Source organism: Vulpes vulpes, chromosome 8 (genome assembly GCF_048418805.1).
Source record: "Vulpes vulpes isolate BD-2025 chromosome 8, VulVul3, whole genome shotgun sequence".
Taxonomy (NCBI): Eukaryota; Metazoa; Chordata; class Mammalia; order Carnivora; family Canidae; genus Vulpes; species Vulpes vulpes.
This window is the reverse complement of record NC_132787.1, coordinates 26251391-26270144: the sequence shown is the minus strand read 5'-3', so window position 1 is coordinate 26270144 and position 18754 is coordinate 26251391. Positions and strand designations below refer to the sequence as shown.

The 18754-nt window shown below is 32.4% G+C and overlaps 1 protein-coding gene across 3 annotated transcripts in view; it reads left to right on the top strand.

The window, feature by feature from the left end:
- Positions 1-18754, top strand: part of PDE3A (phosphodiesterase 3A) — a 322412-nt gene that overhangs the window by 185984 nt on the left and 117674 nt on the right. For all 3 annotated transcript variants that reach the window (XM_072765864.1, XM_072765865.1, XM_025995539.2), the window contains exon 2: positions 4615-4665. In XM_072765864.1, the coding sequence (XP_072621965.1) occupies positions 4615-4665 (51 nt within the window). The remainder of the gene's footprint in view (positions 1-4614; positions 4666-18754) is intronic.

Below are 18754 nucleotides of genomic sequence, written 5' to 3'. Positions count from 1 at the left end.
ATGACAGTAAGATAAATTCTATGTGCAAATAAGATAAAAATTCATGTGCTATCCTGTGCTCAAACTCCCTACTCCCTACCTCACCCCCATCTGTGCCAGGTACGCAATAATCACAGAGAGAGTGGAGCCCTGAAACTGTCCAGCAGCCCCCACCATCTCTCTTCCTGCCCTTAAAAAACAAATTATGGAGAATATTATAACAAACCCCATATATTCAACACTAAAATTATTAATGTTAAATTTTTATTCAGATTATTTATTTTCATATCATTTTATTTAAAAACGGAGCCTTTGTATGATTTCCTCAAGTTCAAAGGGAAAAAAATCTTGTTGAATTTCCTTTGACTCTCTTTCTATTGAATATAGAACATTATGGTATCTTGCTTATCATTTCAGAGTTTATTGCTTTTTGGATTTTATTTCACATAGCATGTAGATTTCAATAATTTCATTACTTTGAAAAAAGTAGTAATGGTGTTTAAAAATACATTTTGAAATATTAACACATGGCTGGTCACTCAGACTTTTAAGTATAATAATGATATTAATATATAAATATATAATAATAGAATAAAATAGAATGCCTTTATCCTAAATTGCTCTCATTAGTCTATTGTATAATGCCAGGAAATAAATTTCTCTGATTTATATATAACACATTTGGCAAGTTTTGCTATGTTATGTTTCAAAAAATCAGATTTAGAGAGTGAACTTTTGGAGGTTTGTAAGTTCTGGCTTATAATGATCAGGTTTATCTTCTTGTTCTGTACTAAGTGATCCCCCGAATGAATCTACATTTTGAAAGTTTTTGTTCTCATACTAGAAATCATCTTTTCTTTCTTTTTTTTTTTTTTTTTTTTAACATTGCTAATGGTAGAAGACAGTGAAATCTGTGCTTTTCTTATTTTAGTTCTGATCTTGGAGAAATGTTACCTTTTGATTCACTACCTGTCATTATCATCAAATATTCCAAGTCAATATATTGTGGATTATAAATCATGTTTATGGTTTATTTAACTGTTTTTACTGCTGTACTCCTAATAGTAGAATTTACTAAGTTATTCCATTAGTTGAAACTTATTAGTAAGAGAATAATAGTCATAACAGTCTTGTATAAATTATTATTTTCTGAAGATTTAGATAAAACAATGAGGGAGAGAAGATAACCCTTCTGCTTAAAAATTATTTTACTCTAACAGCATCCTATTCAAGCTTATCATCTGTTTAAACAAGCAGAACAAATAAGCACCCCATCTTACTGTTATTTTCTTTTTCTTCCTATTATTGACAAAAAGTATTCCTAAGGTCTAAATAAGACAGGTGATTGAAAAATGTCAAGATGATTTTTGATAATTCTAGCGAACAACCAATTTAAACCATTACATGGTCTTAATTTATATGTCTCTAAATCAGACTATTTCATTAGTTGATTAGTGTTTTAACTTTTATATAATCAACTTTAAGTAAGTATTAATGAATATTTACTAGCAGATGTAATGCCATTAAATGCAGAAATTTAAAAAAATTAAAGCATTAAAGAAATATCAATTATCTAAGCATTAAATTTTATATGATGATTATCAGGGCTAATTTACCCAAAGTTGTATGCTAGCCAAATTATAATTAAATCATTTCACCGATTCCAAGGCTTATAATAATTGATCATCTTATTAAAAATGAGTAATTTAAAATTACTTTGTTATATTTTTCACTTATTATACCATGAGCATTTCATGTGTAATTTTGTAAAAAGGCCTTGAAAGCCAAAGTTGAAATGCTATATTATATTCTTTTTGTATTCTAATTTAGCATAGTTCCCTTTTTGTTGGATAACACAGTGATTGACACATAATTACTGAATTTTTACATTTTCTAGTTCAAAGGGTATGAATTTTTAAGAGTATGCAGTATGTATTAAAATTGATTATATATTGTATATATGTCTGTGTGTTTATGTGTGTAATTATATATGTGTGTATATATCTATACACTACATACTAGCAATATATATGCATACTTAGTTCTCTAAATTCTACCAAATATTCAACATGATCAGATTGCTAATAGGCAAGAATCATGTCTTGTTATTGTTTATATTTAATTTTTTTCACTTCAAATAAAACATTTGCCCAATATTGATTATTGATGTTAATTTTGTAAATTGTCTTTATCCTTTACTCTGATTATTTACTAGGGTTGCATTCTTTTCACCTCTTTTTTAAAAAAGATTTTGTTTCTTTATTTGAGAGAGCACAAGTGGTAGAGAGGGGCCGAAGGGGGAGGGAGAAGCAGACTCCCTGCTGAGCAGGGAGCCTGAATCTGGAGTCCATCCCAGGATCCTGGGATCATGACCTGAGCTGAAGGCAGATGCTTAACCCACTGAGCCACCCAGGTGCCCTACTTTCAAATTTATAGCACTCTTAGAGTACTGAAGATACTAGTTTTTACCTGCAATTTCATGGAAATATTTTGCTAGTGTGACATTTGTATGGACATTGAAGTTTTATGTAGCTGGATCATAATCCTCTGTGTGTGTGTGTGTGTGTGTTGTTTAGTTTGGAAAATCTTTTCTAGGGATCCCTGGGTGGTGCAGTGGTTTAGTGCCTGCCTTTGGCCCAGGGTGCGGTCCTGGAGACCCGGGATCAAATTCCACGTTGGGCTCCCGGTGCATGGAGCCTACTTCTCCCTCTGCCTATGTCTCTCTCTCTCTCTCTCTCTCTCTCTCTCTGTGACTATCATAAATTAAAAAAAAAGAAAATCTTTTCTATATTTGAAAATAGTCTAAATATTTGCCTGGATTTTATTTTATACTTACCATTTCATCTTTAAATGTCTTTTTATCTGTCTAGAATTTATATTTGTGTGTCTTAGAAGATTCAGCTCTAATTTTTTTCTGAAGACTATTTTTTTTTTCCCTCCACTTGTGGACTAATTCATCAGATACTCATTGATTTTTATACTTTATTTTTACTATTTTGTTGCTGTATGTACTTGAGTTCTTTTCACAACTGTCCACTACATTTCACTTATTTATATATTATATATAATATATATATATATATTTTTAAAGATTTATTTATTTATTCATGAGAGAGAGGCAGAGATATAGGCAGAGAGAGAAGCAGGCTCCTCCCAGGGAGCCTGATGTGGGACTCCATCCCTGGACATGGGATCAGGCCCTGAGCCAAAGGCAGACGCTCAACCACTGAGCCACCCAGGTGTCCCAGTATATTTTGAGTCTTAAATCATTGTTCCATAACTTGAGTTAAATTTTACAGCATGTTTTAATAACTGAGTAGGGTATTACTCTCTTCTAATATTTTCTGATTCTTATAAATCAGTTTATTCTCTCAGATCAAATTTATGTAGTTGGTTTTTTCAGTTTCCTAATCGAATATAAATAACTTTTGATCGAGATTGGGTTAAACCTATAAATTTGTGTGGATAGACCTGAACACTTAATTTTATCGAATTCAGTCTTCTTCTTTTTTTTTTTTTTAAGATTTTATTTATTTATTCATGAGAGACACACAGAGAGGCAGAGACACAGGCAGAGAGAGAAGCAGGCTCCATGCAGGAGGCCGGAGATGAGACCCGATCCTGGGTCTCCAAGATCACACCCTGGGCCTAGGGCAGCGCTAAACCGCTGAGCCACCCAGGCATCCCCGAATTCAGTCTTCTTAATCAGGAACATTGTATGGCCATCAGTAAGGTCCTGCCATTTTCTGTGCATGGTTATCAAACATTTCTTGGTAATGTGGAAAAACATATTACTTTTTTGTTGCTTTTATGAAGTTTTTTATTATATGTACTAAGGAGTCATTGCTGTTGTCTAGAAAAGCTGTAAGGTATATTAATAAGTTGAATAATCTGTCTTGTTTGTATGCTAGCCTATTAGAGATAGGGAGCTCTTCCATTGGGACATACGAGTACTAAGTGTACTGGACAGATGAATGGAATTTTATTTCTCTTGGTCAACATCTTGTATATTCTAGTTAAATGTTATTTTCAACTAATAAATATCATGCTTTGTAAGCAAAGTAGCTTAGAGCTATGACAAATATGGACTAGCTTGATAATGTGTCTTTTTTCCTGAAAATCTACATTTTGTGACCTTGGGGGGAGTATTTCACATTAAATCATTTGACTCCTTAGAACTCTCATATTTTTGTGATATTATCAAAACAGAACTAAAAATGATTGAAATATTTTGGCCTTCTCATCATTACCATTCCTGACAGTGAATTAACCTATATTAATGATTTATTTAGCATATTTTCTTAAAATAGAAGCTTAATGGCATGTAAAAGCTTAACTGCAGTTAACATGTCTATAGGATGTTCCTGACAAAGAACCATAAAGCTGTATATTAGCAGACTCTTTTTATCACACAGTGATATTAAATACCTTCAAAACAACTACTAGTTGAAATAATTAGCTATCAAACCAGAAGCTATTATTACTTTGTGTGTTAATTTATTCATGATAGCTATTTAATACATTCATATTAAAACATAGATTTCAAAGACTTAATTCTTTAGAAGAAAGAGTAAAAATATTTGCCATATAAAATAAATATCATTGAATTTACGATAATTATTACATTATTTACAGCTCATGGGGCATTCAGAATGGGACCAGAAACGAGGGCCAAGAGGATCACAGGTAAGTTTGTTTTCCTTTCCTTTTTTTTTTTTTTTTTTTTTTTTTGCATTTTGTTTCTTAACAGTTTGAGCCATGCTTGAGTCTTCTAAAACTCAAGCAATAACAAGTAGAGAGAGGAAGAGGCAAATAATCATGCCATTTGTTTTTATTTAAGTTAGCTGTGATTAAAGTCTGGTTTCAAATCCCAAAGGCAGATGCCTGTATATTCTTCCTGAGAGCTTTCTGGTATCCCAGATTGGTTCTGTTTATATGAATGTAGATTTTATATTCATCTTGTCTCTGCACAATACATTTTGATCAGCAACCCACTCTCTTGCTTTTATTCACTTCCTTTGATAATTTTTCTATGTATTTTCTTTCTTTCTCTATCTTCCTGTTTTTGGTTAAATATTTTGAAACATAATCAAAGTAAACCCTGAACTAATTACAGATTTTGTCTCTAAATTAACTGTCTTCGTCTTAGGGAAATAGAAAGATGAAAGGACCTATTATTTTTGAAAAGAAACAAATTCTGAACCTTTCTATATTACCAGATTGTTTTCATTGTCTTACTTTATGTCTTAGGCAAGGGGAAAAGCTTCCATGACGCATTTATGCTTTTTAATGACCTAATTAGAGAATGTGGATTTGTTTTGCTTCCATAATTACTTTGCTTGACAGAATAAGGGCTGAGTTTTACACTAAGAAAATTCTCTGTCCTCCTGGAGTATTTTGTGAAGAAAGATGAAAATCTTTAATAGCAGCCTGTCTATTTACTTGTCTGTAGACAGCCAAATAAAAAATTAAGTGGGTGGGACATTTTTATTTACCTCTCCTGCTTGCACTTTCTATTTGCTACCCAAAAATATGGCCAAAAAGAAAGAAAGTTGAATATGCAATATTGTACATGAGAATTCATTGTGAAATGTGAGATTCTCCTAGGTGTTTTACAAAACTGATGTGGACCAGTGCTGTCATTAAGTTTGCCTGGTAGTTATTTAATTTAGGTCCCTGTGAAAATAAAACCCAATCAATCAGTTGTTTTTAGTTGAGATTTTAATAGCCATGGTTTTATTTTCATCCATTACAAACTTGATTAGTAAATAATATAAACCAGTCCAATTAAGTTAATTGTCCAAAAGAATTTATGTCTTGCCTTCCTTCACTCTTACTTCCCTTTCTCCATTTCCTCTGTCACACCTGCTCTCTCTGTACATACCTGCAATATTTTAAATCAGAATTTGCTGCAAGATTGGGAATGAAATGGTGAATGTATGGTAAAGGCTTTGTGGTTCCAAACCAATTAAAAACTAAAGATGAGCACAAGAAATTCAACAGTTCCTGATTGTTGCCACCAAAAACATTTTGATATGCAAAAAGTGCTATATATGTTTGTTTAAAGTAAGTATTATTTACTCATATGACTCATTTGGGTTTCCTTCAAGTTTTAATTTAAATTTCAATTAATTATCATACAGTATAATATTAGTTTCAGGATAACAGTATTATAATTCAACACTTCCATTCAATATCTAGTGGGTGCTCACCACAGCAAATGTTCTCCTTAATCCCCATCATTTCACCCTTACCCCCACACCCTGTAACCATCAGTTTATTCTCTCAAGTCTGTTTCTTAGTTTGTTTCTCTCTCCCCCCATCCTTTGTTTGTTTTGTTTCTTAAATTCCACCTATGAATGAAATCTTACGGTATTTGTCTTTCCCTTACAGACATTTCACTTAGCATAATATCTTCTAGCTCCATCCATGTCATTATATATATGTGAATATATATAATAAAATACATATTATATATATGTGTATGTACACATAAATAAATGCATATACACAATGGAATATTAGCCATAAAAAGAATGAAATCTTGACATTTGTAACCCATATGACCTATTTGAATATAATGTATCTTCAGGTTTGAATTTGTCACTCTGTCATTATAAATTAGAAAAAAATCATAAAACACAATATTGCTTGTGTTACATTTAAACATAAACTCAGAGTGAAAAAATTTTAAATTCCAGATATTGCACATATAGCTAAATAATGTTTGATCATATTGGAAAGCCTGAGATGATTCTGAAAAGCAACTGCATTCATTAGAACATTCTTGCATGAAATACCATTATCAACATCAAAGTTTGTCTTAGACTTTTCATTAGCTGAATAAGTATTTTCAATATGTATACCTTTGTCTCACTTTGATTCCTCAACTTAGATAAAAATTGTCAAGATAAAAAGGAAAAAACATACACCAAAAACTAAAAACAGTAACTACAAGAAAAACTGTTGAAATTTCAGATAAACAAATTAGGTAATAACTTCTTATCTAATTTTAATTACCCACTGAGGGGGAAAAGACACTGTATTTATGTTTTAGATCATTGATCCCTTATCTTGCTATTATTTCCTTAGATAATACGTCTAGTCTTTTAGCCATCCAAAGGAATTTCAGGCTGACTGCATCTGAATACAGATTTCTTAATAATTTACCAATACTCAAACCCCATCTCAGTTTAGTTTAATTGAAGACAGTAACTTTTTAACCACTTACTCTGTGTACCGCACTGTGGTAGGTCTAAGTCTTGAAGAGAAACTGAGTTGACAAGGCTACTGCATTCCAAGAGCTGCATTCATAGAGCAATTCTTGAATAGATATCTGCATATAAGGCAGTCTGATAAGCGTAAAATTAAATATATAAACAAAATGTTATAGTAGTTTAGGTGGAACAGAGTATTTATTTATTTTATCTAGTAAAACTATTTTTTGGCGTTCTTATCTGAGGTAAGCCTTCAGTATTGAGTAAGGTTTTAGAAGTGTAAAGGGAGGAAAGGGGAAAAGCTGGAGTTACAGTCTAAACTGACAGTGTAGAACATGTTTGGACATATGTGAATTTTCTTTATAACTGCTTTGTCAACACTTACTCGGTAAGGATTGCTGCAGGAACTACTGCATAAAAATGAATCAGAGAGTGTCAAATGTTATTGATTAGACATGAGGAAGAAGTAAGGCGGTCAAGATTTTTGAAATCCAGTGCTTGAGGAATTAGTGCCATTCATACAGACGAGTTTATAGTGAAGACAGTGAGTTCAATGTTAACAGTGTTCAGTGAGAAGTGACAATGACAATTCTAAAAGGAAATTTGAGACAAGAACTTGAGGTGCCATTTTGGTGCTCTGTTGCCAGATTGGAGTTCTATAGTCAGTTGGGAATGCTAATCATGCATATGATAATTGAGGTATCTCAAGACATAGATTCTATAAGATGAATATGAAAAGGGAAAAACAAAAGAAAGACTGATTCTTGGGGAAGGCTCATTGGAAGGGCTGGAAGGAGCCTGGTGGAAGAATTAAAGCATGTGGATGTTCTCACTAGGTGACCAGTTGAAAGAGAAATGATACAGAATCAAAAGTAGGGTACTATCAAGTTAGACTAGTAAGAGAAAGGTTCAAGGAAACAAAAAACTTGGGAAATGCGTTTAAATATAGTGATAGCAAGACATTAGTGAACTTTGAGAATGCCATTTTGATCAAGAAGTGATAGCAGAATACAGAAATTAAGTGAGTATTATAAGATAGAATGTTCTTTTGGAGGAGTTTTGTTTTAGAAGAAACATGGCAGCAGAAGTGAGTGAAATATCTCTTCATGCTGAAGTGAAATGTGTGTCTTAATATAATTATTAATGACAAAGGAAAAAGAATCATTATAGAGAAGAAATCCCCAAAATTTTTGACACTGACCTACTTAAGGAATGAAATTCAGGGAAGGGAATGTACTTTCTTCCAAAGTGGGCCTTTTGGTACCTGTTTATCTGGTTTTTTTCACATGGCACCAATCCCCGCCCCAAATTTTACCATCCACTCTAGTCAGGAAAACTGACCATGTTCTCAAATAAACTACTGGATAGATTCACCAAAAAGCACAAATAAAGAAGCTTTGGAAAGAAAAGTAGAGACATCTATACTGGAATAAGGGATAAGATATGGGGACAGATAGTACAAAATAAAAGAACTACTGTGAGCCTAATGACTTCAGTTTTCTTGATAGAGAAAAGGTACAAAAAGTCGGTGATTGATAGTAGAAGATGTTGAGTTGTAGAAAAAGAGTAAATTTGTTTTGGATATCTAAAAATAGGGACTGACTTGACATACAAACATCAAGAAATACCTAATAAAGGCAGAGGTCTGTCACTTTCTGTGAGTGGTTAGCCTACAAGACGAATTTTAACTTATTTCATGTTGATTCAAAAAAACGCCAATATATGTCAGGCACTTCTGTTAGCCTTCAAGGGGTCAAAAATGAACTGAAAACTTTGGTCTTCAGGAAGCATACAGTTTTACCTAAAGTCAGCTTTAGCTAGAGGATAAAAAATAATCAACTAGTATTGAGAGCATTAATCATTATAAAATAGAGTTAAGCTCCTGGCCTTCCCTCCATGTGCTTACTAAGTAAGAGATTTTCTCAAATTTGATGTGGTCCTCCAAAATTAATCATGTGTATACTAGCACAGATAATAAGGTGTACCCTTTCAGCATTTATCATATGGAAAAATGCATATCTTGCTATAAGTAAATTCCACCCCTTAAGACTTTTCAGACTCACAATAATTTAATTCAAATTTATTGATTTACTCTAATTGCAGTAATTCTAGCATAACTTGTCAGCTCACTCAGCTTTCTGGCTGTTTCTTCTACTTCTTCTTCTTCTTCATTTCCTCATTCCCCTTCTGCTTCCCCTCCTCCTCTTTGTTGTTTTTTAAATATATATTTTCAAATAGTAGATCATCCAAATTAGGGAATATGCTAAATGATGGACTTCCAACAACATGCAGAACTCTTTTTTATCTGGCAGCATTCCCAGTAATACCAAATGAAGTCAGGGATGAAATTCTCAGAAGGCAATTAGTTTTTTATTTTTCTTTAAATTCTTGAAGAAAAGTTTTCCAGTGGGAAGTGAAGAAGGGCAATAGAAAATCACTCTCCTTTGAAAAGGTTAAAAATGATAGGAGTGGATTCCAAAGAGCCTTGTGGGAAAAGATTAATTCGGTTTGTGAATTTGTGAACTTGCTGAGATTTTCATGTACTAGGAACCAGCAGGCTCTTATTTACCAATACTTAGAGACCATCAGGTTCTTTAGTTTTTAGTGTATTACTGAAGATTTACGGACTACAAGCCAGGCTTTATAAAATAGACTTAAGACCATTTATTGAAGAGACAACTTTTTGTGTGATTTATCTAGTTTTGTAGACAGGGAAATTCTGGTTCCTAAATAAGTGAAATACTATATGTACCATATCAGAAGATAGCTGAATATTCTGATAGGAAAAATAAATTATCAGCTTATACTAAGCTATTGGCATACCTAAAAATGAAGCAAACATGGATATGTAACATACCAAAATTTATGGAATGCACAAAAGTCGTTTTAAGAGGAAAGTTCATAAAGATAGAGTCTACCTAAGGTAAAAAAAAAAAAAAAGTCTCAAACAGTCTAACTTTATACTTCAAGGAACTAAAAAAAGAAGAAATGAAGCCTGAAGATTAGTAGAAGGAGGGAAATGACAAAGATTACAGAAGAAATATATGAAATAGAGACTAAGAAGAAAATTAAAAGCTGGTTCTTTGAAAAGATAAAATTGATAAAACAACCCTTAGTTAGATTCACCAAAAAAAGAGAGAGGACTCAAATAAGTAAAATCAGAGATGAAAGAGGAGATATTACAATCGATACCACAGCAATACAAAGGATCAGAAGAGACTACTTACTATGAACAATTAAATGCCAATATATTGGACAACCCTAAAGGAATGGTTAAATTCCTGTAAACATACAGCCTATCAAGGATTATTCATAGTGAAATCGAAAATCTGAAAAGACCAATTACCAGTAGAGAGATTGAATAAGTAATCAGAAAAGTTTCAACAAACAAAAGTCTGAGACCAGACAATTTCACTGATTAATTCTACCAAATATTCAAAGAAGAATTAACAACAGTCCTTCTCAAACTCTTTTGAAAAATAGAAGAGGGGAAACTCTTCCAAACACATCTTATGAGGCCAGCATACCCTGATACCAAATCTAGACAAGGATGACATACAAAAAGAAAACTAAAGGATAATGTATCTAATGAACATAGATGTAAAAATCCTCAACACAATATTAGCAAATCAAAATCAACAATACATTAAAAGGATCATACGCTGTGATTAAGTGGGATTTATTCCAGGGATTCAAGAATGGTCCAACATTCACAAATTAGTTAATTTAATAGACCACATTAACTAAATGAAGGATGAAAATCCTAATCATCTCAGTAGATGTAGATAAAGTGACACAATTCAGCATCCATTTATGATAAAATCTCCCAACAAAGTGTATAAAGAAGGAACGTATCTCAACATAATAAAGGCCATACACGACAGGCCCATAGCTAATATATTCAACAATGAAAAGCGGACATTTCTTTCCACTTTTATTCAACATAGTATTGGAAGTCTTAGAGCAATTAAACAAGAGAAAAGAAAAAAATACAAGAACTAAATCACTATTAACAGATGTCTTGAAGTTATATATATAGACAACCCTAGAGACTCCATTAAAAAACTATTAGCACTAATAAATGGATTCAGTAAAGTTGTAGGATATAATTTCAACATACAAAAATCTGGTATGTTTCTTTACACTAATCATGAATTATCAGAAAGAGAAGTTAAGAAACCCCCATTTACAATTGTACCAAAAATAATAGAATACATAAGAATCAATTTAATGAAGGAAGCAAAAATCTGTCTATTAAAAACTACAAGGCATTAATGAAAGAACTTGAAGACACAAATAAATGGAAGGATACTCTGTGCTCATGGATTCAAAGAATTAATATTGTTAAAATATTCATACTGCCCAAACCAATATACATAGTGAGTATAATCCATATCAAAATTCCCATGGCATTTTTCATAGAAATAGACTAATACTAACAATTTCATGGAATCACACACACCAATAGCCAAAGCAGTCTTGAGAAAGAACAAAGTTGGAGGCATCATTTTTCTTGATTTCAAACTGTATTACAAGGCTACAGTAATTGAAACAGTGTGGTTTTGGCATAAAAATAGACACATGGATCAACGAAACAGAATGGAGAGGCCAGAAATAAACCTACACATAATGGTCAATAATTTATGACACAAGAGCCAAGAGTATATAATGGGGAAGGGACAGACAGCCTCTCTTCAATAAATGGTGTTAGGAAAATTGACCAGCCACATTCAAATGAATGAAAATGAGTTACTGTCTTACACCATAAACCAAAAATAACTTTAAATGGATTAAAGATTCGAATATAACACCTGAAACTATAGAATTCCTAGGAGAAAACATAGGCAGTAAACACCTTGACATAGGTATTGGCAGTAAGTTTCTAAAAATCTGACAACCAAAGCAAAGAGAAGAAATAAAAGCAAAAATAAACATCAAACTGGAAAGCTTCTTAGCACCAACAAACTGAAAAGGCAGCCTAATGAATAAGAGAAAATAATAGCAAATCATAGGTCTGACTAAGGGCTAATATCCAAAGCATATACAGAATTCATACAACTCAATAGCAAAACATAATTGATTAAAAAAGACACAGAGGATCTGACTAGACATACTTCCAAAGAAGACATACAGCTGGCTAGCAGGTATGTGAAAAGATGCTCAATATCAGTAATCATCAGGGAAATACACATGGGTTATCACCTCACACCTGTATCCAAAAGACAAGAAATTACAAGTGTTGGTAAGAGTGTGGAGTAAAGAGAACTCTTATCCAGTGTTGTTAAGAGTAAATTGGTTCATCACTGTGGGAAACAGTAGGAAGGTTTCTCAAAAAATTAAAGATAAAACTGCCATATTATTCAATAAGTCTCCTTCTGGGTATTTTTTCTGAAGAAATTGAGACACCAATTTGAAAAGATATATGGACTCCCATCTTCACTGTAGCATTATTCACTAGAGCCAATATATGGAAATAAACTAAGGGTTCACTGATAGATGAATGGATAAAGAAATTGTTATATGTATTTTATACACACATACTTAGAATGGGAATATTATTCAGCTAGAAAGAATGAAATCATGTGTGGACCTATAGGGCATTCATTATCTAAGTGGAATAAGTCAGAGAAAGTACCATATGATCTCTCTTCTACATGGAATCTTAAAAAGAAAAAAAAAAAAAAGCTTGTAGATACAGAGAACACAGTGGTTCCAAGAGGTAGGGAGTAGGAGGTAGGAGAAATAGGTGAACTGTTTTTTGTTTTTTTTATCTGTTTTATTGTTTTAGTTTAAATAAATTCAATATAAATTTAAAAATAAATGCTAAAAGTATGTAAGTTTTCTGTGTCTTATTTAGTGGCTTAGCTTTAAGCATCTATGAAGGCTTCAAATCATAAGATTTCTAAGAATAAGAAGTGTGTACCTAGATAAATTAGTTTCTGCATCACTATTTTAAGCCTTAAGGATGAATTTTGATGGCAAGTTATTTTATTTCAGTATCCTGTCCACTTGGGTGTTCAAGAGAATGATCTGTTTATAACAACTACTAAAGTTGATAAACCTAAGCATTTGCCTCCTAGGGATCTAATTCAGTGACAAATCAATTCTTTTCTGGATTAAATAATTTCTTTTTGATAAGAGCATAAAGAGTAATTTAATTGCTGGCCCAGACTTATCTGGAAGAATGCCATATAAATTTATTAAAGTTAATTACATTTAGTATATTTAAGACAACCCTCCAGATTTTTCAGGATTTTATAACAGTATTAATGTGAGCAGATTGGGAGTCCATTATTACACTGCCCAAACTGCCGATGTGTTACCAGGGAATAAGTCATGTCCCAGGTGAAGCTGGCTGCCAGTTTTACTTTTTCTGCAAATGCAGTGTTTTTTAATTGCACTTCCTTCTTCTTTTTTACTTTTCCATATATTAATCTAACAACTATCATCATTTTTCTGGCAACTGTCCAAGGGAATTTTTTTTTATTATTTTGGTTGTCATGTGGTACATTTGTTTGGATTTTGTTCATATGGATAAAAATACCAAATATTTGCCTAAACCCTCCACATTTTAGGAGTGGCCTTGTCATCTCCTACAATAGCAGCAGGAAAGGACCTGTTTAATACTTATTGAATAGCCTCTTATCTTGAGGCTATGGAGATCATTTACATGAGATGTACACTACCTTATACTTGTCTTTGTTAAATCAGAACTTGGTGCATTTAAAAAACAAAACCAAGATAGGTATTTCATACCCATCTTGTTGATGAAATCCTCCTCTAGGTGTTTCAGTTTTACAAATTAAGAAGATCTAAACTTTTGGCCAATCCCTCCCCAACATTCTGTGAAATTGCTTTTATCTAGTATTGTTTTACTGTTATGTCTTTAATTAGCATCAACAAACTTTAGAAGGAAGAGTCTTAAAGATTTGCTCTGGTAGGGATATTTTTGAAAATGTCCACAGCATCCAAAGAGAATTCATAGCCATTTCTTTTTACCTTAGTTCAGAGAAAGGAGAAATGTTGTTTCTCTTTGATGCTGAACCCAGTGGTTTATTACTTCTCCAGCATCTCTGGTCTTTCCCTAGTAGAGGCCAGTAGCACACTCACCCATCCACAGTTCATATGATAATGAAAAATTTGTTCAGACGTGGTCAAGTGTCCCCTGAGACGCAAAATTGCTTCTGGTTGAGAACCAATGAGAGTATAGCATGATAATAGAAGATAATAAGTATTTACTTCATATAGGACAATGGAAAAATACTTCTTAGGTGTGTGTATAAGCTTTCAGGTTGTATCTTTAAGTCTACTAAGCAATTTTAAAGAGTGTATCTATTTTATTGTGCGGTAGTTGCAGTAGAATCATTTCTAGAAACTAGGAGGAGAAAATACTCTTGGCATGCTTCAGCATTCAAGAGATTCCAAGGAACAGACTCAGAATGTGGCTCTGTCCATGCAGTGGTTGCACAGAACATATGTTTCTGGTGAATCAAAGGATGACCTTGAGTAAATCACTCTTTATTAAACTCCCTGATCTCTCTAAAAAGGTATTGATGAGTAGGAATTAAGTCCACAGAAATAGAAGGGAAAATTGCCCCTGGCATTTATGCTCTCCCCCCTCCATGTTTATAGATGAGTAGACCTGTTGTTTGATACTTATTGAATGACCCTCTTATGTGAGGACTGTGGACAGTATTCCCGTGGCACATGTACTGCCTACTGCTTGTTTTTGCCACACAGAAGCTTCTGGTACATTACATGAAACACAATAAAGAGCTGAAATAAGCAGCTATAGATGGCAGGTGTTTTTCTGTAGGAGATGTACATAGCTTAAGCAATAGTCACAGTTACTAAGTGTACAAAAGTGTACTTCAAAGAAAATATAAACGATAGTAATGCCCTCCACTTGCTAGAATAACAGAAGAAAGATATGCTGTCTGGAGAACTGTTCATCTTGTCTTTGAATCACAACACCTGACAAAAGGAAGTCATTTTTTATTCCATGTTGGGTTATTTTATGCCATCTCTGGCATAGAGTAAGCTCTTATGCTTCATTAATTATGAAACACACTCTAAAAAGAAGGTTTGGGGGGCTTTTAAAATTTTACTCTACTTATAGATAAAACTGGTAAAAAAAAAATGGAATTGAATATCATTAGTTGTTCATAGAAGACAAAAATCAGGCCATCAGTGAGAGTAGTAGGTGAAGGTGAGGTGAAGTGCAGAAGGTCCTATGAGAGTTAGAAGGCACCAAGATGCAGGGGTAGTTTATAGAAATTTGGAGAGAGTTAATATTTTTATTTAATTTCTTAGCAATGCATGTCTAGGTTATATGTAAAAATTTATATTTCTAATATGTAGTAATCTTATTCATGGTGTAGGAATTTTTCTTTCCTTACTAAACTAAAAGTATTTAAGAGCATTCTTTGGATTTTATATTGTCATCAAAGCTACTGATTTTTTTTAAATAAAATTTTACACTGGAGAATGAAGGTTGCTTGACAGTTCTGTTCTCAGTTTAAATGATTGTCCCATTTTATGTAGAATGCAGCCATTGTATAAAATTAAGTAAATCCAAGCAACTGGTGCTAATAATGACAACGCAAAGTCCTGGCACAACATTAGAGGTATTAGTGAACCAAAATTATCTGAAAATTTACAAAAATGAAGCTTGTTGTCAAGTTTGATTTTCAAGATCACAAGGTTTTTTGTTTTATTTTGCTTGTTTATTTATTTTGTTTTTGTTTTGTTTCTGTGGCGATGCCTTATGCAAAGACCTGTTTTTGGAGAACTCTTAGTAATACAAGTCACAGCTTATTCATACTAGGAATCTGCAGGTTGTCAACTTGAATCAAAATAGTTTGCTTGCTGAATTTTATGGCTGGATGATTAAATACTTCTGGGTGACAGATCTCTACAATGAATTCCATATTAGAATTCTGTAACCATGCTTCTTTTCTGTTCAAATCATTTTAACCTAAGGTGTACAGAAAGTTGTTTACCCAGCATCAGTGATATATACTTAAATGAGCAATTAGAAAAAAGTTTAGGAGAAAAAAACTCTCAGAAATTGTGGGTGAGACAAAAAGAATAGAAATCTCAAAAGTTTAAACCAATGTGATCAGTCAGGAAGATAAAGAAATATAAATGGATATAAAAGCTCTAGTTCTCCAAGGATTGAAAGCAAAGTAATGGAAAGAAGTTATCTATCAAAAATGATGCAAAAGAGACCCAAGGGAAGAAGGATTAGTAAATAGAGTAAAGACCACTTCATGACTTGCGATAAGGACATGACCATTGCAGCCATGTTGAGAAGATGAACATGCGTAAAAACATGCACAAAAGCCTTTTGATCCTGGTCATCATGATTTGGGGCAGGGATTGGGCGTTGGGTTGGCATATCTTAAACCCAGTTTTACTACTCGTTATCACTAGTCAAGATTGTGGTGACTCATTGCAATAACTTGTGGACAGTTCTCTGGTACTTTAAGAATGTGGCAGTGTTATACATATTTGTTGTGTTTTTAGGTCTTTGTATGGTTTTTAAAAAATATTCTAGCACATCAAGTCAACTTGTGAACTCTAATCCTAGAACAATTTTGTTTTCTTTTTGGTGTACAAATACAGCATGGCTTTCAGTTTTGGTGAATACTGTAGTGTCATCCCGCAGTCAATTTTATTTAATACTGATTATGGCAGCTCAATACTCCAAATAGATTTTTAATGAAAATTTCTAAAAGCAATAAACACATTAGAATTTATGAACTTAGAGTTAAATTTATTCAAGTACATTTTCTTAAACTAGTCTGTTTTGAAGACATTTCTATTAATTCATAATAAAATATAGCAACTTCCTAGGATTTATTGAAATGCTTTCTAAAGCATAAATCATAAGGCCCAAAATCCTTTTGTTTTATTTATGCTGTTCCTCTGCCTTCCAGTTTCTCTGTTTCAAAGCATTACACGTAAGTTGAGGTCCTCTCATTTTGTTATCTTTGATACCGTATTGTAGGGCAATATTTTATTAGTTGAATTGTACACTGCCATTCTGGTTTGAGGGAAATTTATCTTGTTGATACTAATTAAGGAGAAGATATAATTTAAGTATGTACTTTCTTATGTAGGAACATGGGTTCCTCTTATTAAGGCTAGTGTGGCATCTCCTTCCCTTCCCCCTTCTCCCTTTGCTTTCATGACATGGACTTTTTAAGCACAGGAGTGATCATGTCTCATGCAGCACAGTGATCTGAAATTTACATAAGGACTTTAATAGAAACTTGTGACACATGATATGACCAGGCTTTTCATTATTTTTTTGCCATTTATTTGGCTTAAAACCAATGGAACAAACTGAACTTGGCATTTCTATTTCTGTTCAAAAAGAAGAAAAATATATAATTTTACTGTTTCTTATGTTTTGGTCTTGGCACTGTAGCTTTTGTTTATGGAAAAAGACAGGAGAGGAAAGTGCATTATTTTAACTTCACATGATAAATAATCATACTGAACTAAAATTTCCTTAAAAAGCATTTGTTTTTTTTTAAATTATCATTATTGCAGTGCACACTGTTACTGAATCAGTGCAAGATGAAAAATAATATTACTATCTTCTTTAAATAAATAACATTATAGGTTTAAATGCATCACTAAGATTATATTATATGTATTTCATTAGAATTCAAATAGTTTCTGTGCTTGCTAAAAAGGGAAACATTTCATCTTATGGATGTTATTTCCTCTTCATAAATTCTTATAGTAAAAAGGAAAAGCATTTAGATTTATTTTTATTAAAAATGATAACTCACACTTACTGTTAAGCTTTCTTATAAGTGTTTTATGGACATTATTAACTACTTTAAAACATTAACTATTTTTTATCTGAAGTGAATTTATACCAAATACTAAGAGAGCAAAATAAGAATATAAGCAATTTCTGACTTCCAGATGTTTAAAAGAAATTGTTTTCATCATTTTATGTCCTGGTAGTCATGAAAAGTTTAGTTGGTAGATGCACTGTAGATGAAAATTGTAGTAAACTATTTTCCCAGAATGAACAGTGTATTATGCCTATTTTGTACATAGCACATAGGAAATGCTATGTTACATTGAATACCAAAAAGTTGAAGACTTTCTCTTTTTTTCTATTATATTTCAAACATGCTACAAATCACAGCGAACAATGAACAAAAACCCAGTGCTTACCATTTAAAATTAATAAATATTAACATTATGTTATATTTGATTGAAATTTTTTATTAAATGATAGATGGTTGCTTAGAAATATTCTCATTAAACTTTTTTTCATAATGTGCACATTTTTCCCATTAATATATATGTATTTCATTATATGTATTTTACTGTATTTGACCATGTGGGAATTTACAGAATATGGAAAAAATAAGTTTGGAGAATATGGAAAAGATTTAGAGAATATGGAAGGGAAATGGAAAAGATGTGTTTTTCAAGAAGATAAGCAAGATGCAGGGTTGTGGGTTTTTTTGTATGTAAACAGAGTAAATAAATAAATAAGCAATATCTACTTTAACACCATTTGAAAC